The sequence below is a fragment of the Candoia aspera genome, chromosome 4 (assembly GCF_035149785.1).
Source record: "Candoia aspera isolate rCanAsp1 chromosome 4, rCanAsp1.hap2, whole genome shotgun sequence".
NCBI lineage: Eukaryota > Metazoa > Chordata > Lepidosauria > Squamata > Boidae > Candoia > Candoia aspera.
The window spans coordinates 12634590-12656211 of NC_086156.1; the positions used below are offsets into that span (position 1 = coordinate 12634590).

The window sequence follows — 21622 nt, forward strand, 5'->3', positions numbered from 1 at the left end:
TCGAGATGCGTGGACTTCAACTCCCAGAATGCCTAGCCAGTATGGCCACTGATGATTGTCCTGGGAGTTGTAGTCTTGCGGGGGGGGTTACCTATGTCGGGGCAGGCAGATTGATGGCTCAGTGTACCGTGCAAAGCAGGTATCGGTCGATGCGCAACGAACTGCGGTGGCTTAGCAAGATGTGCGAAGGTAGCCATCGCGGTTGATCCAAACGTAACGTAAAGCCAAGCGTACGTTTTACAAACTCCCCCGGCTCGGTTCACCAAACACAGGAAGCACAACTTCGGCAGAACTCAGGCACTCTCAAGCTGAGGACTTCCCGCTCGATTCCCCTTCTCCCTTTCCGTCCCTTCTTCCAGGAACGCTGCCCCCTCCTCCCGGAGAACCCCCTGCAACCTACCGCAGGCTGGCAAGCCCTCGTCCCGCCCTGGCCGCTCTTGCCCATTGGTCGACCCTCCCGCCTGTCAGGATGCCGGAGGGGCGCTTTCTCAGAGGGAAAGGCGGGGCCGAAAGCGCTTGGCGTCGCGCTGTCACCGGGCGGCTGGAAGGCAGGGCGCGGGGCCGCGGCGAGAGGAGCTGCGCAGAGGGGCAGGGCGAGCTGGGGCTGCGGAGCATCGCTTCTCTCGGCCGGCTTGGATGATTTTCCCCCCTCTTCCACGATTCAGGCAAGAACCAAATCGTGTGCAAGGTCAAGATCCAAACCGTCAGCGTCCACAGCTCGCGCAGCCCCGCAGCCCAGGGCGCAGTCCCGCCGCACCCGGAGACCTCGCGTTCTCCCTCGCCCTCCTGCAGGGAGAGGGAGACTCCTTCGCCGCCGCCGCCGCCTTCGCTGCAGAGAGCGGTTCCCTCGCTCAGAACCATGACGAGCAAGAAGCTGTTCGAGGACCTCTCTGGCAGAGGCAAAGCCATCGGAGTCCTGACCAGCGGCGGCGATGCTCAGGGTAACGGGCAAAGAGGCGGAAGGGCTGGGGGGGGGGGGGCGGTCCGGGGCAATGGGACGGGGGATTCGCCGTCGGCGGGGTTTGCAGGCTATGCAGACTGGGTGCTCCAACAGGGTGGGAGCGGGTTGCTACGGAGACTCCAGCTCCCATCAGTCCCCGCTTATCTAGGTTGGGGAAGCAAGGTGAAACCGAAAAGCCGACGCAGCCAAGCGGAGGGAAGTGTTGGACCACTGGGATGGGGCAGAGGGCTGCAGAAATTGTTGGGGGGGATGAAAACGGTGCTCGCAGGATGCACTGAGTCATGGCTAATCCAGCCCTGGTTTGCTCTCTCAAGCTGACTTCTAAGGCTGCGCACACGCCGAACCGTCAGTTCACAAGAACGCGGTCGCGGCGTGCGGAGCAGCGTGCCGGGGCTGCTCCTTTCCGGCTGCTAGTTTTCAACAGGCTGCCCAAGTTTGCCAAAGGAAAGCCGGAATAGACCTCGAGCCGCAAACGTGCTCGGCAGGACAGCGGCTTCCTCGCCCTTGCCCTGGAGGGTGACCTTCCCAGGCTCCCTTTGCCCTTGTTTTGGGGGAGGAAGGGGCTCCCTTGTGGGGCTGGCAGGGTCAAACAACCAACGGGCCGGCCGGCTGCACGGCCGAGAGCGGAGGGAAAATTGGCCAGGCCCGATAACCCCTCGCGTTTCCCTTCGTTTTATGACACACCATTTTTGAAAACGGTGATGAGCACCCGCAGGCAGTCAGGATGCGAGTCATAAAGCACTTGGACTGATCACGTCCTCAAGAAGGAACGCTTTGTTACTAACGGGCTTTTGGCGAGAGTTTTCACGTAGACGATCTTTTAAAAAAAACATAACCCTGCAATAATCCGAATTAGTGCCTGATTGTAGTTTCGCGTTCCTAGGTTTCGGCACCATACCGTATTCGGGTTGAACCAACCTAGATAATAAGCGGAGGGGACGGTGTGTCGCGGAGACAGCGTGCCCTGAAGTCCCGCACGTGTCTAGTGGGAGAGACACATCCTGCCTCTTATTCGGAACTTCCTCCGGGAATTGCACTTGATTATTCTAGGCTGGCCCGAATTTTAAAAAAGATCGCGAGTTCCGGGCACATCACCCCTTCGTAAGCTACGCTAACATGCGAAAACCGTGTCGGCCTATTCCCACGTATGGAATTGGCGTCACGCAGTCGAGGCTCATTAAGATGTGCGCTTTTGGATATGCCAGTTAAAGGCTGGCTGCGCCGGCATTCGCTTTAACTCGTGCGGTCCTGGGACGCTCTAAAGCCTTTTGGTACTTGGGCTAATGATGGTGCATGGAAAGAAGCCAGTTAGGGCGCAGATGCTGGAAAGCGGGGTGGGGGTAGGGCAGGGGCACAGCAGACAGTGCTCCAGCTGCAAGCGGGGGAGTGTTTCACGCCCCCAGGATGTGGAGAGGGTGGCCAGGGGACCACCGATGGCTCCCTGCGTCTGGTTTAACCGGCGAAGAGGAAGGAAATCGCCAGCAGCAGCAGCTCCATCTGTATTGGTGAAACTATGCCGGGATCCGACAGGATTCCTAAGCGGCAACTCGCTGCCCCCGGCCGGCGTTCTTTTTTTTTTTAATTGTATGGCATAGCAGTTCGGTGTTCATGCTGCTTTTTCTTGCTGGGAAATCCTTGTGAGGTCCAGCAGCCAGGTGTGTAGACTCTAGCCGTGACAAGTCACGTTGCCGGGGTGCACCACGAGGAGGCTAGCCTACATGGCACCGAGTTGGGCTAAGGCGGGACTAGAACTCACCGACTCCTGGTTTCTAGCCCGTTGCCTTAACCACTAGACCAAAGTGGCTCTCCCCGGCCGGCGGGCGTGCCCAGGTGCGAAGCTGGAGCGCGCCCTTGCTTCCTGGTGCGCTGGTCGGAAGAGGCCCCGCCCCCGGCGAGGAGGAGGCGAGCGGCCGAGTGAAGTTCTGTGACGTCGTACGGCGGGGACTGCTTTGCTTTTGTTTTTAGCTTTGATTTTTTTTTTTTTGAGGGGTTTGGTTTGAGTTTGCTAACGGCAAAAAAACGAGAGGGGGCGAGTTCCATCGCGCAGGATCGGGCTTTATTCTGAGGCTGGGTTTAAACATCTGGATACTCCTTCCCCCCTTGGTGGTTTTGCTCTTACTCCTCATGAAGTAAAGCATTTCTCTGAGGGAGTGCAGAGCGCACCCCAGGCATCTTTGCTGTGGTACTAGCAGAAGAGGTTTCCAGCATCCTGCCCATCTAAGTTGCAGAGCTAGCTTCTGAGGAAGAAAACACTACTGAGTCACTCTCCCATTGGGGGAGATGGGCGGTGATATAAATTTAAATAAGGAAGAAAGGAAGGAGGTTGCGATGGCACCTGCTGCTAAGAAAGGAAGAAAGGAAGGAGGTTGTGATGGCACCTGCTGCTGGACCTACTCTTTGCTCTGCTCTTTCTCAGGGCTATCTTTGTGCAAAGAAAAATCTCTGCAAAACTCTTAATTTTCTTCAGGAAATAGCTCTAAACATCCAGAGGGTGAGCCTTGGCACAGTTTTGCTGCATAGCTTGGTCTTGCATAAGCAAGGCGAAAACAGCCCTGTGTCTGTGAGAAACACAAACACTTTGTGTTTTCTTTTGGGGGGGGGCATAGCCTGATACATTCCTGCATTTAAACAACATCCCCAAGTTCAGCCCCTTCTAGTTCACTTTGCTGGCCTAAAGAACCTTTTGAAAATGCTTGCATTGACATCGTAAAGATGAGTCACAAGAAGAGGGAAAAAGAAAGTTTGTATTAGTTATGATTGCGGAGGTGGATGTTGGACTTCAGCCTGCTCTCGATCCCTTAAAAGACTTTGAAGATTGCTTTTGTCTGGGGGGCCATCAAAGGTATCCCTCTGGGTAAAAGACACATGTAATGGGAAGGGGGCATTCTGCTTTACTAATCTGTGCAGAAGCAGGGCCCTGGGGAAAATACGACTGTTTTCTGTTAATGTTCCATAAGGAGCGTGTGTCTGCAAGGCTTGCTTTTGAGTCATACTTTCAAGGTCACAGAGACAAGGTGGAGCCAAACGTGGAAATGTGCAAGTGAAGGTTCAAAATAGCTGGGGGAAAATGTGTGAAGCGGCTTGGTTAAACCACTGGATTTTCTTCTTTTCTGCATATTGGCCAACTACACCATTTCAGAAGGAAGTGCTTTGGCTTTGTTTCATTTTGTTTTCCCCAAAAGCCATTAAAATTTATTTTTAGTTCAAGGATAGGTCTTATGATTGTTAATATCTAATGAGAGCGTTGCTTGTTTGCCCTTGAAGCCTATGAAAGTTGTTCTGCGAATTGCAGTTTTGATTGGAAAGCAAAGTTTTAATTAAGTTTAAATGAAATGAAATTCAGAGTTATTGGCAGCAGCCAATACTTGTTGGATTCATTGCAGCATATGCGCTGGGTGTGTGTGTGTGTGTGTGTGTAAGCCTACTGAATTTGGGAATATGTTTCAACAAGCTTAGATTTGGTTCACACAATGCATTTAAACTGAAATGTGGGTTAGGAAAACAAGTGCTGTATTAACATAACTTGTTATGCTCAAATAAATAAATGAGTTCACACAATGGTCAGATTTATCCCTTGAGATCCAAAACAACTCCTTTTCAGTCTTCATTAGCTTGTTTTGCATAGCCAGCCATGGTTGAGCTTCTGTTGGATTGTAATCTTAACCAAGGGTTCTCTAAAATGTGGTTGTGTACATGCCAGTAAATAGGACAATGCCCTGTTGAGGGGGAAACAAAGTTCTTATGATCAGCAGGCTTTGAGAAAGACATTTTAGCACAAAACGGGCCTTTTAAGAAGAACAGCATACCTTGTCAGGACTTCCACAAAATAGAATTGCTTGATAGCAAGGCAGGTCTTGGAATTTGTCCTTGCTGTCTGTGTTTGTGGAGTCACAGTTTACAAGCCTATTACTGCCTTTATTAGTAGGCCTTCATTTCAGCTAAAGGTTGGAGTTGCTTCTCAGCAGCCTACACCCCTGCACATTTACCTAGAACAATGTTTCTCAAACTTGGGAACTTGAAGATGTGTGGACTTCAACTCCCGGAATTCCCCAGCCAGCCATGCTATCTGGGGAATTCTGGGTGTTGACGTCTGCACTTCTTAAAGTTGTTGAGGTTGAGAAACACTGACCTAGAATTAGTCTTCTGACATTGATGTGGGACTTGCTCCCATGGAGAAGCTGGGCTTTAATTACATTTTGCCGTCTCCTGCAATAGCAGAGGCTTTATTGATTCATCTCCATGAAGCAAAACATTGAGGCAGTTTGGTTCGGGCTTAGCGTGAATTCAGTTATAGTGGTTTGTAAGCCATGGCTTATGCTTGGGCCCCTCTGTCAAGCAAGTCCATGGGGGAAGATGAAAGGGTGACGGTCACTCTCTTGCCTCTCTTTCTTGAGTTGGACGCTGCCTCCTGAGCCCTCTCTAAACCAAGTTTCTGCTGCACCTGGAGATCCTGGTTTGTTCACCAGCCTAATAGTGAACCTTGGCATCCTCCAGTTTTTAACAACTGATGCAACCTTGACTGCATGGAAAACTTCCTAGGTGGAAAGTGAACGTATTTCATTGATCCAAGATTTAAACCTGGGTGTTACAGAGTAGGCTTTTTTAAACTCTACCCCATGCATGATAATCCAGAGTACTTCATAGGTCATTACATTCCAGATGTTTGGCATAGAGTTGAGGATTCCATTATTTGTTACATTCGCTTCTTTATTCTCCCTCCGCCTTCTGCTCCTGCAGCTTGAGGCAAGAAGGAAGGTGAAGCGGAAAAAGCCCAAAATTGCTGCTGAGACTAAGGGACCAGCTAATGCCTGTTTGGAAGTGCCCTAACCTGTGAGCAGTATGACTAATTTTTAAAATTATTCTAACATGCCCTGCCTGCCTTGGAAGTTGATAAAAACATGCACATGAATACTCCTGTAATAATTCTGGAGAAATCATACAGCTTGACTTCAGCAAAGAAAATACTGCATCACGTTACCTGATTAGGAAGCAAGTTAAGTGTGAGCTGGATGCCACCTTTAAAGGGATACATCACTGATTCCAGAATTGAGCCTGGTGTCTTGATCAAACTAGAATGAGGGATTGAATGAGGTCCCACAAGGATCAGTCTTGGGCCCAGATACTTCCATTAAATAATAATAATAATAATAAAGAGGTTGGAGGGAATGCCTCTCAGATTTGCAGATACTGAATTGGATGAGATTAACTAGTTAGTATTAACTTCTGGTTACTACCCTAGAAGAAAGAAAATTTAGAAATGGGTGGAAATAATGGGACACTGTATTTATTTATTTATTTTTCAAATTTTATCACTGCCCATCTCCCCCAAAAAGACATTTAGCAGACACATGCAATGTTTTCATTTAGGAAACACAAATCAAATACATAACTATAGGATGGGGGTATCTGGTTTGGCAATGGTGCTTTTAACAAAGAACTTGAAGTAGTAATTAATAGCATACGAACCAGTAGCGTGATGTGGCTTCAAAGAAGGCAAATGTAATTTTAGGCAGCGTAACTTCCAAATCACAGAAAATCATCATTCCAAATCATCATTCCATTTTCTTTTGTTTTAGTCAGGCCCCATCTCAAGTCCTGTGTTCTGTTCTAGATACCATCCTTTAAGAAGGTTTCAGAGAAATTGGAACAGGTTTAGAGAGGACTGGGGGGGAACATGATAGCACACGTCAAGGATCTTGAAGGATATCACACAGAAGAAGGTCAGGACCTGCTGTTTCTCACTTTAGAGTGAGACAGAACGATGAATTTAAGTGACAGAAAATTGATGCATTCGAATTGTGGTCTTGGAGAAGATTATTGAAAATACCATGGACTGCCAGAAGAACAAACAAATCAGTTTTAGAAGAAATACAACCAGAATGTTCCCTGGAGGCGACTAGGCTTAGACTCTCATACTTTGGGCACATACTTTTCACCAGGAAAGACCGATCGCTTGAAAAGGACATCATGTTTGGTAAAGTCGAGGGCCAGAGGAAAAGAGGAAGACCTTCAATGCGATGGATTGATACAATTACTGCAACAATGGATGCAAACATTGGAACAGTCAGGCTCATGGCGCAAGACCGAACAGCATTTCATTCTGTTATACATAGGGTCACCATGAGTTGCAAACGACTTGATGGCAACTAACAACAACAGCAAGTGACAGGAAGGCAGGTTCTGATTGAATGATAGGGAAAAAAAAACCCCACTTTCTAATAGACCAGTGGGGCAGTAGAAGCAATCATCCAGGGACCTGTTCAGCTCCCCTTTATTGGATGTTTCAAGCAGTGGCTAAATGGCCATCTGTCTGTGACTGGACGATGGCCCAAATGTCCCCTCCAATTCTGTGAAATTAGGATTCTGCCTTTGTAAGGCTGCACTGGTGATGAGGTGTCCATTTGGGCCCCAATAGCTAAATTCAGTTTGCATCTGAAAGGAATGATCCTGCATCTCTAATAGTGCAATCAGGTGCCTGAGTGACAGCAAGGACTGGTGTCAGATCAAGGCACATGGGGGTGAAACTGTAAGGTAAGACTTCATTGGAGATCCTACTTGTACATTTCAAGAAGATAGTGAAAACATTTCATAAGCAAAGGCTGTTATTCTCCTGCTCTGATTGCGATCTTCAAGAACCTTCTGGTTGACAGTAGACAAAACAGGAAGGAACAGATGTAATGTTGGTCTGATCCAGTGTTTTCCAACCTTGGCAACTTTAAGCTGGCTAGGGAATTCTGAGAGTTGAAGTCCACACACGTTGGACAGCTTTAAGGTTAAAAAACACTGGACTCTGATCCAACAGAAGGTCCTACAGTTATTCTTATGTACAGTATTTCTCCATATGTAACAGTGTGATGATCAAACTCTATGCTGGGAAGTGTTAGGGCTTAAGCTTATCTCTAGTTAAGAATTATTAAGGATTCATCCCCAGTTACTTTGCAGCAAGGAAGATAAAGTTGCGTAGAAGCCTTTGAACTTTTTTCTTCTTGCCAATACCCTTCTTGCTGAATGTCAACTCAGAGAATTGGGCCTGCAACTTGCAACTGAGCTGTAATAGAATTGGTCAGAGACAGTGGGCAATACATTAAAAATAAAGATACTTCCAAGTTAGATTGTTGTTGTTGTTTATTCGTTTAGTCGCTTCCAACTCTTTGTGATTTCATGGACCAGCCCACGCCAGAGCTTCCTGTCGGTCGTCAACACCCCCAGCTCCCCCAGGGACGAGTCCGTCACCTCTAGAATATCATCCATCCATCTTGCCCTTGGTCGACCCCTCTTCCTTTTGCCCTCCACTCTCCCCAGCATCAGCATCTTCTCCAGGCTGTCCTGTCTTCTCATTATGTGGCCAAAGTATTTCAGTTTTGCCTTTAATATCATTCCCTCAAGGGAGCAGTCTGGCTTTATTTCCTGGAGTATCCAAGTTAGATGCTTATTTTAATTGATTAGAACAGCCAATCAAGATCACTAGAACAACAGTGGATATTAATTAATTACAGTGGGATTATTAAAAAAAGAACAGCATAACAGTAACAAGCAGTTTCTTCTTTTTTCCCACTGACTGGCAAGAGAGTTCCTTTTTTAAAATGGATTCTAGGACAAATTTATTAGAGCAGGAACAATACTCATACATTTTGAATTCCATGTGGGAGTTGTAAATTAAGCAGCTTCCCTAATGATTTATGAGAATATCATATCTACAAGGATGTTTGATGCTATTTTTAATGAAATAGAGAGTGTCTATGATTAAAGTTGCTAAGCTGTCTTCTTCATATTTAATCAATACATTTTGGATTCATTTAATGGTGTAATAACATGCAGTGTTTCCAGCAGATTGTTCTGCTGTGCAGTCATTATTAATGAATAATGGCAATTATGGATAGAGTATGACTTTTCAGCAGTTTGAACGTGAGCCGCACGCAACCTTTAGGCATTTTGCCTGAAAAAGATTAGATAGCGCTAACAGCTGATATTGACAGGTTGAAGTTAGTTGGGAGAGTAAGAACAACCATCTTTGAATGCAGTACTTTGTGCTTGGTTTTATAATAATGTAAAGATGCATATTCAAAAGCTATCTTTGCTTTTCAGTTGCATCTGAAAGGGGCTATATGAACTTGCATCATTCGGGCAGTTTAAATTCTAGCAACATCAAATGCAAATTATAAATCGGGGATGAGCAACCTTTTTGACACAAACGCCAACTTTTTTTTTTAATTAAGCCTCTAATGGTAGCAGAGGTTATAGCAATGCCACAGTGATACACTAGAAGCAGTGGGCCAAACTTTTCACATTTTTTTCTTTTTCTGTTTGAATTTTGTCCCCTGTTAAGAGCTTAATATACCTATTTAGGTATTTTTAAAAAAATAATGTGGACAAAAAAATGTGCCACTGAAAATAGGTGATTTGTCACTGAAGAATAGCAGAGTGAATCTGGTGGGGCCTCAGAAATGGGGTTGGGGTTTACATGCAATCTATAGGAGGTCATACAGGTTAGTCATCCCTCAGGTAAGTGAAGGATCATTAACAAATAATGCATTGTTATCTTGCCACCGCTTTGAAATTTAGATGATACCCGCTTTGAAATTTAGATGATACCCCTCACTTGATGGGTTTTTCTTCAAGATTCATTGAAAAGCCTGTTTTCTCCTAAATCAACTGAGTCTTATGATACCTGAAAGAGTAAGAAGTACATGAACTTTAAAAGGAGGTATCCACTTTTATCAGGAAACATCCATAGCATCCTATTTGATGCAGAATGTTACATCACCAGTTCAGTGACTTTTCAGTGAATTGCACAACACAGCTAATGACTGTGTTTAACTGCAAGCAGATTAGGGGCCAATTAAGACAAATGATCAACTCTGACAGTGGAGAACCCCTAAGGATAAACAGATTCAAATCCACCTACTGTGTTTCTTGTATTTTCCTGAGAGTGTTTCTCACCTTCTGTCAAGAGACTTTCCACATTCCCTACATTCCTTCTGTCCTGTGATTGACCCACATTTTTTATTTAACACCAGTTAAATATTTAAATCTATTTTCACCAGGAAGAGAGGCTGCTTAGACAAGCTAGCTCTTCCTATTTACACTCATGAGTTGCAAGATAACAAACCTCCTGCTCTAAGTCCAGTTAGATAATTATTTCCCACTTTGTCTTAACTATGTGCACAATATCTGCCAGGCGCTTAACATTGTAGCTAATCCTCACTAATATGTAACCTTCCCTTGCTGATGCCTAAACTAAGTGACACCGTTGTGATGGGGGGGGGGGGGAGATAGAAGGGCTATAAAGTTTGTGCAACGAAAGCAGCCCCTTTTTCAGCTGATTCCTTGGAATGTCCTCCTTGCCCTAGTTTGATCGTGGGTAGTCTGGAAGGAATCTCTCCAATGCTTAAGTATTGGGATTTCTGTAATAAACTTTAATTAATTGTAGTTAGCCTGGCACCTTCCCCTGTGTACACCCTCTTCGATATCCTACCCAAAAATGTTAAAGCTGGCAATGCCTTCCAATAGAAATAGGCAAAGTGTTGGTCTCAACCTGAGAAACATCCTCTCTGACATGCTGATCCTTGGTTTTGAGCAGATTTCTGGGGTTGAGGTCTAAACTCAGATTCTGCAGGTCTCTGAATTGTGCAGTGGCCAATTCAGGTTCTTCCCTCCATTGCAGAATGTCAAGTTGGTGCAGTAAGTGTTGGCAGAGTGCTAGAAAGCATTTGGCCCAGGAGAGATCAGAAAAGTCACACACCAGGCATTTCTATAAAAATAAATTTATTTACAGAAAGCACAAAAACATATTTGCAGGCTTCTGCATTCTCACAGGCTGAGAGCTGCTTACTGGCTACATGCCTAAAAGAGAAGGAAAACTGAAACTAAAACAAGTCCAGGCAAGGTTCCTCCCCCTCAGTGCAACTATTAACATCTGAAAAGAAGACAATTAAATTCAACCTCCTCACCCTGCCAAAATCATTAGTTACCACAGTAACCTTAATCTGTAGCAGAAAAACAATATACCAATAGTAAGTATTCCTTTCTGTATGTAGAACTGTCTTTAGTTAATTAGCCAGTGGGACAGTATAGGAGAGTCCTGTCTTCAGTTGTTTGTCTCCCTGGAAGAATTTTTGAATTCTTTATTTTTATACACTTTACTGTGGACACATCTTTTAACTGTATTTGGTTCACTGTGGAGAGTTTTGACTGAAATACAGCAGCACATAAAATGGAATAAATCAAGTCTAAGCTGAGAATAGTATTTGGTGCAGGGTCACCCAGTGAACTGATGGCTGAATGGTGATTTGAAACAGGTTTTTGTTTAGACTTTTGTCCATACTGACCTATCTGGACCCCTACAGTGTGATTACCTAGTGGTTGGAGATGGTAATATTTCTGGCACTTCTGGACTGGAGTTTTCCATTTGATTACCTTAAGCGTCAACTGTGTCTTCACGCCATGTGCATTAGATGACTTAAAAGGTTTCCATAGTCTTTTCATTGTCATTAATGGGCTCATCATCTTTTGAAGGGTGTATTGGTTCAAGCCTTTGTTAGCTTTATCTCATTGTCTATTGATTATATTTAAGTTAATAATATTTAATTATTTATTAATCATTTAATTAGTTTAATTATGTGATGGATTACAGTTTATGTACTGTCACATACGTTTCCAGGTTATATTAGGTAGTAATTGTGCCTCTCCATCCTCTTCCCTTCCAGGTATGAACGCAGCGGTCCGTGCAGTGGTGCGCATGGGGATCTATGTTGAAGCAAAAGTATATTTTATCTATGAGGTTAGTGTCTACTGTTACTCTACAGAAGCTCTGTTGCTAATCCCCAGACCTGCTATCCCTGAAGAGAAAGATCTTGCAAGCAAAATGTAGAACGAGAGAGAATAAATTGGGAAATAACCTCATTGTCTCTCTGACCTAGTAAAGGTAAAGGTTTCCCTCGACGTAAAGTCCAGTCGTGTCCGACTCTAGGGGGCGGTGCTCATCTCCGTTTCTAAGCCTTAGAGCCGGCGTTGTCATAGACACTTCCGGGTCATGTGGCCAGCATGACGACACGGAACGCTGTTGCCTTCCCGCCGAAGCGGTACCTATTGATCTACTCACATTGGCATGTTTTCGAACTGCTAGGTTGGCAGGAGCTGGGACGAGCAACGGGAGCTCACCCCGCCGCGCGGTTTTGAACCGCCGACCTTCCGATCGGCAGCTCAGCGGTTTAACCCGCAGCGCCACCGCGTCTCTGACCTACAGCCCGACATATATTTAACAAGCAGTATAAAAAAGGATATTGAGCAGGGCATAGAGATGGAAAGAAAGGAGTTTCTTCCTGTTGTCTTTTTCTCCGTTGTTCATCTGAGTAGAAAAATTAGGAACATATGAAAATGTCTTCTGCTCTCTCAATTCTTTGATTTACTTATCCCAACATTATCCAGGCCGACTAGCAGCAGCGTTCCAAATTTTTAGATACAAGTCTTTTCCAACCCTGCCTGGAGATGTCAGTTTTTGAACCTGGGTATAGCTTCTCCCATCGTATTGCGGTGGTCTTCTCTTCCAAAGTGTATTCTTTTTAGCCTATCCTTCAACTGGACTCCACTGTCACGTTCGCTGTGCAGGTTTTCCTTGGATTGCTGTGATGATGACTCTGAGCTACATTACTGTCTTCAGCCCAAACTCACTGGGACATCTAATAATTACATTGGTGGAAGATATTGACTGCAGCAACCAATAGATCTCATTCCAAAGCCATCACAAGATTGAGACGAAGAGAACCTATCCCACCCATAGACAAGGCATTCCAACTCCCAGTTTTCAAGAAAAACAGTTTCTAATGCTCATAGGCAACCATTTCCTCTCTTTACTGAATCCAAAGATTTCGCCCTCACGCTTCACACGTCAGCTTCGGAAAGGCAGGCTTGCATAGCAGCCAAACAAATGTTGCCAAGTTGATCCATTAAAGTGAAAGCACAGCCACAACTTTTTTTTCAGGTGTGGGAAGAAACCTGAAAAAAGGTGCTGCTTTAATGAACAGCAGAAAGGTACTTTTTGCTCGAGTGAGCTCAAAAGCACTTCTAAGTCATTTCCGAAGAGCATAAATCTTTGAATAGATTATGAAATCTGAAAGAGATTTCATGCAGTAATCCCTCTGAATTGATTGGAGGCATCAGCTCAATCAGGCCTTCGAATATCTTTGGAGAGATTCAGTGATGGTTCAAAGAACTGATGGACTTTCCAGTACCTTCTGGCTTTGCATGATCTCAACCATTCTTGCAGCTTTTCTTCCACATAGCGAGAAAGCTGAACGAAGGTTGACCGATTCCCGTTCTGACATACTGACGCGAGCGATTCCTTGATGAATTTCCCTACCACTGTAAACCCTGCCGTTCAAATACTTGGAGGAGCGCTGCACTGCTGTGTGAATCTCACTCTTCTGCTAGAATACCTTAAGCAGTGTAATGATTGCCCCAGCCCCAATACTCAGACTCACAAGAGGCTGCTATATGAAATCTGATTTATTAGGGAACTAAAGGCAAATACAGAGAAAGCTGAGAATGAGCAAAAGCGCGCCAAATACAAACTTAAACCCTTGGTGCAAACGTATCCCGCCTCCCTCGCAACAGCCCCGCCCGTCACAGGTGCTAGCAATCGTCAGAGCTGCTAGCCTGGGAAAGTAACCTTGAGCGCAGTAGATAATGCAAATACATTCCAGAGCAAAGCCAAAAGATAAATACTCCCATCCTCCCGAGAAAGATGAAACACGCATCCAGTTAATGACATGGGAAACATTACGATGTATCAAAGACATTGAAACGGCGAACATGACAAGCAGGTTCTAATGGAAGGGAGAAAAAGAAAGAATTCGTATCTATTCTGTTGCTTTTGTTTTATTTGGTTTGCTCTTTTTTTGGTGGTATTTTACCTTTTCCCCAATCAATAGCTTTTTTATTTTTACCCTTCCTTGAATTTCAGTCTATTTCTCTGACCTGCAGTGTAGTCTCTGTGAATACTCAGTTGGTGGCTGTTTAGCTTTTTCACTTCCCCCTTTCATTTCCTTTTATTCTCCCTATGCTTTGCAAATAAAAATAAATAACTAGATTCCTCTGTTTTACTTTCTACTACTATCTGTTCTGTCTCACACTGAGACGTCTTCATTGCAAGTAGGTCTGCATTAGTGTGCCTCCTGTTAGGATATTGGTCATAATACTGAGTATTTCTTTGTATCATTGTACATTCTATGCACAAAAGTGATAACTACACTCAGTTCTCAAAGCTCTTTAGTTGTTACCAAGTAGCTTGGCAGCTTGCCATTCCCTGAAGGGGTTAACTTTGCCAATGAATCAGCCTTCCATTGGAGAGCAGTGAATCCTCTGATCTTTAATAAGAGCTTCCTTTTGGAAGAGTTTTAGAAAGCTTTTATTTTTAAGCTGGAAGGGACATTTCCAGTACTGGTTTGGCACAGCTTCTCTAAAAATACGTTTTTTTCTGGACATTTGGAAAGCTGCTATGCTGTCTTTTCCTCATCCCTGCTATCTCTGCCTCAAAAAAGATGTGTAGGGGAAAATATTTTAAAATTATTGCATTGAAAAGCCTGAAGGTATTCAGATGACACTTCCCAGAATTAACGTCCTCTTAAAGGTCTACCGTCCCTGCTGTTTTCCTCCTATTCTGCCCCAAAATGAAGACCTGCAGGCATTTTGAGGCTTCCCTATTATAGGCAGTGGTTGAATTTTTAATCGAATCTTAATGCATGTGAAATCAAATCTTGCCTCCTTTGAGTCTCAAACACAAGCTGCAGCTTTGCTGATTCATACACCCTTAGGACATAGCCTGCCAAATGGCCTGTATACAGTGTGTTATCTTTAGGCATATTATTGAAAATAATTTGCTTAACTAAATGCCAGTATGTAGAACTCTCCCTAAGCCACCGCAAGCAAAAAGAGAACTCTTGTGTGCTAAATGCAGCTGCAGATTAAGTTAAGAGCCACTTCCCATTTGAAAGTTAGAAAGTTCCTCAGCTAATACAATGCTCTGTGATAATATTTTTATCAGAATGGTTGAGTTCTGCCCTGGCCCACCTCTAGTCATTGCCCATGGAGTCCTTTGACTCCTTCCTGCCTGTCTAATGCTACAACTCTTTTGTCAAAGAGCAGCAAAGCGTTGGCTCTGCGGAGCGACCTGCTGCGTTTCTCAATCCTTTTGTCCTATTGCCAGAGCAACTGGCTATTTGTTCAGTATAGCATGACAGGGCTTGGTTCACACCTCTTGAGCTGTTTTGCTTAAAAGGGACAGACTCCTTTGTGGGTTTCTTTTCCCTTTTCTCCTGCTTTATGTCAACGTGTAGAACTTAGTGGATCTAGTGCTGTCCTTCGTTGGCCCCAATCCTAAGAATTAAGGACAATCTTGGCTAGTTCTCCATTGAGCAACAGTAGAGGGGCTGGGTAAGGTTTTCCCTCATTATCCAGACGGCATGGGATTGAAGAGATCCAACTGTGGAGCTTATGAAGGGGGAGATCCATTAAAATGCCTGGTACACCAGTGGAAGGTGTTTAAAATTCCTCTCTCTTGGGTTATATGGAAAAATCAGCAGGTCATGGTTTCAGCGAAATTGTGGATTGAGGCAATAACTTTATTTGTCCAAAAGGTTATTCTGTGGCTGAAGTCATTTCATCCTCTTTGCATTCTTTTGCTTTGAAATGACCTAAAACACGTCAGAAACACTCTTGGTTTGTGTGTGTGTATATACACACACCTGCCCCTCACAGTTTCAGAGATGATCCTGACTGGATGGTGGAGAATTTCATTTTGTGCTATGGAAGTCCCAGCTGGCTGAGAATCATAGCAGATGTGATAAAATCTAACCTGTCTAGAGACTGTCATTTTGAAGGATGTTGATACCGTTGTCCAGTAAAATCTCAACCTCCAAGCCTTAACCTCAAAAATAAGTCACACTGTTATCAGTGGGGTTTACTATACGTTGCCGTGCAATCTAATCCAAGTTGACTGTTGCTTCTGTTTAGTGCCAGATGGGGGAACTAATGGTGCTGGAATTCTTTTATACATTTGGTGCAGTGAGTGAATTCCAACTCCCCCATCTTTATTCAGCTGATTTTTTTCCCACTCTCCCCCCACCCTCTGCTGGAGTTTGACATATTTGCCAAGCAATTATATGTGCTCTGAGGTTGTGGGAAAATGAAGCCCCCTTGTCAGCCCAGCAGCTATTCTGTTAACTGTATTGTGTCTGCTCTCAGTCAGCGGATGCTAAGTCTGTTATTTAGCAAACACAACTCAGTGTGGATACATTTCTTCCAGCAGAAGCTTGTCTCATAGTTCTGATTCCAGGGCAGTCTGCTTTGAGATACCAAAGTGTGTGATAGAAAGCAGACCTTTATTTATAACAGCCTTGCCCAGCTCATAGCCTGAGACTGCGGTTTCTAGACTGGATAGCTGGCATTTTTGCTTGGGTAGTCTGGAAGCTGTGGTCCCAGCCCAATTGGGAAGGATGAAATTGGGGACCGATCGTCTAGACCCGTGTTTCTCAACCTTGGCAATTTGCAGATGTGTGGACTTTAACTCCCAGAATTCCTCAGCCAGCATGGCTGGCTGGGGAATTCTGGGAGCTGAAGTCCACGTATCTTAAAGTTGCCAAGGTTGAGAAACACGGGTCTAGAAACTAGTTGCAATTGCACTCTTGTGCTGTAAATATATTTCTGAAGGCAAGGGCTGCTGGACAACTGGGATTGTCTGCTGTGTGTGAGAAAAAGAGGAGGGATTTTGAAGCGCTGGTTAACCCTGTGATGCAACTCTTCGTGGTCAGAGCATCTCAAGAAAGTGCAAGGCTGCAACTTTATGCCCTGTTTCATTTTACCTTCTCAACCATACATGTTCTCAGTGACTCAGTAATCTGCTTTGCTGTAGCATTTTCCCAACCATATTGCTATATCCGGAAGCTGATTTACAATGGTTTACTTCAGACAGCAGCACTTAGATTGTGCTAAATATGATTAATGTGTTAGTAGACTGTTCACCTATAACCTTAAAAAAGGTCCAGCTGCAGCTCAAACACATCCACCTTTCCCCTTGATAGATCCTGTGCTTTCCCTGCCTCCTTTCCCTAGAGAAAGTAGGGGACGGTGATTTATTTGCATATTTAAAAAGCCATCTCATGATTTGAAAGCAAGGTGTTCTGCAAGGAAAGCCCAATAGAACAGTTAATACTACACTATAAAGCTAAATACACCTCGCTAAGCAATACTTTATTAAATGTTTCCATTAAGAAACATCTCAGCTTCAAAGGCAGAGATTTTAATTCTACAGATTTGGGGAAAGGAGCTGAAAACTAAAGAATGGTGGTCTAGCACAGAGGCCCAGAAGTTAAAATGCCCTTTCCCTCATTTTAAAAATATAAAATAGAGACAGAAAAAAACCAGGCTCTAGTGGGCTAGGTTTGGGTTACCTGGACTGTTTTGCTACCTGAAAAATGAGTTAGAGCTATTGTGCTCTACAATGCATAGTTTTTGCTATGAAGAAGAAGCAGTTGTATGTAGTGGAACATAATTGGACAAATTGTTGTTGTATCATGGAAGCTTCCTACCAAAGGACCGATGATTCCCCATTGCACGTCTGAAATCTTGAGCACAATGGCTTTAGCTAATGTTTTCTTGATCGCATGGCTTCTGTCCACAGTAGGATGTAAATATTCCAGTGGCTAATGCAACGAGCTTATGCTTGTCCTTGGTGGAGAACTCGATGTTCCATTTTATTAAAATATAGTCACCCTGTTTGGGGAGGGTTTTTTGGATGTGTAATGCTGTCTTCATAAATACTGTAGTGCTCCATGTAGCTTGTGAGTTTATTTTGGAAAAAAAAAGTGTGTTTTAGTTTGCATATAGGCTGCTAAGTGGAGTCAAATTATGTAAGAGGATTTACATAAAAAAAAACACGTTAGGAAAAATGATCAGTGCAGGCTTTAGTCTGTCTTGTCTCTGTCCTTCAGAGAAAAGGGAATGTAGAAGGAATTGAGTAGGAGATGATTGCTGGACCTGTATTCATTAAGAAGACTTTAAATTTTGGATTTGATAACCTTTCTTGGTGCAAAGGGGAGAGACCCCGTTGTATGAATGCCACTGGGTTTACATTGCTAGCACGTTAAAACAACTTTCTCCGATCTGGTTCCCTCCCAGATCTCTGGAAGGTGCAGCCTCAGCTCATCTATGGGGGTGGGGGTGTCAAAACAGGCAAGATGGTGGATGCGATGTCATGATATAAGTCCACCCCTTCGTATGTGCGTGTGACATCAGCACATATACAAAAGAGGCAGAACTTGGATTGTGATGCCACGTCAGTCCTGCTTCCCCTCAGGTTAGACTCTCCTGGGGTTACTCATTTGGATTCTGAATTTTTGCAGGAATTAATCCTTCTATGCCTTGATAACTGGCAGGCTAAGGGATATGAGCTGGGTGTCTAGTTTGCAAATAGAGGCTTAATAATAAAAGTTAGGTTTCTTTTCCATTATTACGCTTATCCCTGATCTTTCTTTCTCTATCTATCTGTTGAGGTTACGTGAATTCCTGCTGTTTAGTAGTTACAAGACAAGCTACTAAAATGGAAAACCCATTGCAACATTTCCTGTTTTATGTGAGATTCTACCAGTATTAGAAACTTGGCATTTAATTTAGAATGTGTTTGTGTGTGCAAGCATGCACGCAGACACAAACACATTTCCAATATTTTATGTGACAGAGCATGTAGGGGCCTGTTTGTACCACTGGGAGCCCTGGATATAATCTTAATGTTGGCAGTTTGTCTCCTAGAAACAGGATAAAGCTGTTTCGGTGAGTTGTAGTTCTGCAATTAAATTAATGGTTTCAGGGATTGGGACGTGACTAGTAATATTAGTACTGAAGATTTCTCAACCTGTTTGAACACCATTGGGTATGTTGGCTTTAAAAAAAAAAGGAAAGCATCAGTGTCAGGCTTAACCCTGCTGACTGCATAGATGTGTCCATGTAGGTTTTTTGGCAATGATACAGAAATGGATTTATTGACTATTCTAAAGCCTTTGACTGTGTGGACCATAACAAATTGTGGCAAGTTCTTAGTGGTATGGGGATACCAAGTCATCTTGTCTGCCTCCTGAAGAATCTGTATAACGACCAAGTAGCAACAGTAAGAACAGACCACGGAACAACGGACTGGTTTAAGATTGGGAAAGGAGTATGGCAGGGCTGTATACTCTCACCCTACCTATTCAACTTGTACGCAGAACACATCATGCGACATGCTGGGCTTGAGGAATCCAAGGCTGGAGTTAAAATCGCTGGAAGAAACATTAACAATCTCAGATATGCAGATGATACCACTTTGATGGCTGAAAGTGAAGAGGAACTGAGGAGCCTTATGCTGAAGGTGAAAGAAGAAAGTGCAAAAGCTGGCTTGCAGCTAAACCTCAAAAAAACCAAGATTATGGCAACCAGCCTGATTGATAACTGGCAAATAGAGGGAGAAAATGTAGAAGCAGTGAAAGACTTTGTATTCCTAGGTGCAAAGATTACTGCAGATGCTGACTGCAGTCAGGAAATCAGAAGACGCTTAATCCTTGGGAGAAGAGCAATGACAAATCTCGATAAAATAGTTAAGAGCAGAGACATCACACTGACAACAAAGGTCCGCATCGTTAAAGCAATGGTGTTCCCCGTAGTAACATATGGCTGCGAGAGCTGGACCATAAGGAAGGCTGAGAGAAGGAAGATCGATGCTTTTGAACTGTGGTGTTGGAGGAAAATTCTGAGAGTGCCTTGGACTGCAAGAAGATCAAACCAGTCCATCCTCCAGGAAATAAAGCCAGACTGCTCACTTGAGGGAATGATATTAAAGGCAAAACTGAAATACTTTGGCCACATAATGAGAAGACAGGACACCCTGGAGAAGATGCTGATGCTAGGGAGAGTGGAAGGCAAAAGGAAGAGGGTCCGACCAAGGGCAAGATGGATAGATGATATTCTAGAGGTGACGGATTCGTCTCTGGGGGAGCTGGGGGTGTTGACGACCGACAGGAAGCTCTGACGTGGGCTGGTCCATGAAGTGACGAAGAGTTGGAAGCAACTGAACGAATAAACAACAAAAACAGAAATGGATTGCTTCTGCCTTTTTCTGGGAATTTAGCCTACAGCCATGGGTTTTCCTCTGGTCTCAAATTCAACTGTGAAGTAAGTGTCTGATCCTGCTTAGCGTTTTTCAAGATGAACCAAGGCTGGCTAGATACCAAAACTCTCAACGTATCTGAACTTAATCTAAATAGACTGAAATAGCTGTGACTTACAGCAAAGGAGGTTCACAGTTCTCTGAGATTTTACCTGTCCATGTACTTGCTTGTATTCCTAGTGTGAATGTGAGCTTAAAATCGTGTTATCTGGGGAAAAAAAATTCTTACATGTGTTATGTTCTGTCTGTCTGTCTGTCTCTCTCTCTCTCTAACTGTTATTTTGTTTCCCCCACAGGGATACCAAGGTATGGTTGATGGGGGTGAAAATATTGTTGAAGTTACATGGGAGAGTGTTTCAAGTATCCTCCAAGTGGTAGGTACTGAGTTAAGCAGAATTTTAATGCAAATGTTTATCTGTGTAATATACTAAATCATCTCCAAAAGACTGAAGCTGGAGATCAGAATAATAGGCCTATTTGAATGATCCAAGAAGACTTACTGGCATTCTTGCCTTCCGTTGCTATCCAGCTTTTCCCCTGTGCTTACAACAGAAGCTATGCACCAAGTCTAGAGTCCGATGTCTTTTTATATTGCTTTTTCATTTCTCTAGTTATGAGTCCCTTTACAAACCATTGTTACGTTGGATGTTGGTTATTAACTGCTTTTGGGTTGGGGTGCTCCTCTTGAACACCAATTCCATGGCTCTTCTCTGTTTACTGAGGGATCAGCACAATATCCTGAAAAGCTACAATGTTTTTAACAAAGGAACTTACATACTGTAACAATTTTCTTCTGTGCTGGCTCAGTTTTCTTTGATTGACTGATTATGGGCCGTCAAGTTGGAGTTGACTCTCAGCGACCACATAGATAGATTTTCTCCATGATGGTCTGTCCCTAACCTGGTCTTTTAGGTCTTCCAACAGTGCAGAGAAATTTTATTTTGCCTCTCCTGGCAGGTGACAGGAGATTTGTCAAAAATACCTGTGATTAAACAAGTTGACAAAAGGAAATGAGATATTGCAATCATATACTATACAAAACAGATTCTTTGTTTGATAACATTTGTCTGGCACCCAAGTGTTTTCCTGCCTCCTTAATCTTACTGTGATTACATATGAACTGGGAGTTCTGAGGGTGTGGAGGAAGAGAACACCAAGTTCAGCAAAGTCAGGAAAGCAACAGCAGATATTTCCATTTTTGAAAATAGGAATTCCGTTTAGCTTTGTAAGATACCTGAGATATGCATTAAGATGGGTGCCTTTTCTGGCAGTTGTGCGAGTTGTAATTTCTGCATCTTCAGAGAGTCCTAGTTGAGAAAGGCTGTCACAGATACTGTTTGTTGTCTGTCAGCAACTTTTGTTATCCACCTATTATTAGTAATATAAAGAGAGAACTGAATTCTTTCCATTCCAGGCAGCCCTAAATATCGCTTATGGGTGATTTATGGCTACTGAAATGAGATCCATTT

The 21622-nt window shown here is 43.9% G+C and overlaps 1 protein-coding gene across 3 annotated transcripts in view; it reads left to right on the forward strand.

Annotated features, from left to right (window-relative positions):
* Positions 1 to 532: 532 nt before the first annotated feature.
* PFKP (phosphofructokinase, platelet) overlaps positions 533 to 21622 on the forward strand; it is a 66322-nt gene continuing 45232 nt past the window's right edge. For 2 of the 3 annotated variants that reach the window (XM_063303418.1, XM_063303420.1), the window contains exons 1-3: positions 533 to 941; positions 11668 to 11741; positions 20450 to 20527. In XM_063303418.1, the coding sequence (XP_063159488.1) occupies positions 860 to 941; positions 11668 to 11741; positions 20450 to 20527 (234 nt within the window). In that variant the 5' untranslated portion in view covers positions 533 to 859. The remainder of the gene's footprint in view (positions 942 to 11667; positions 11742 to 20449; positions 20528 to 21622) is intronic. The other variant, XM_063303419.1, reaches the window with a different exon arrangement.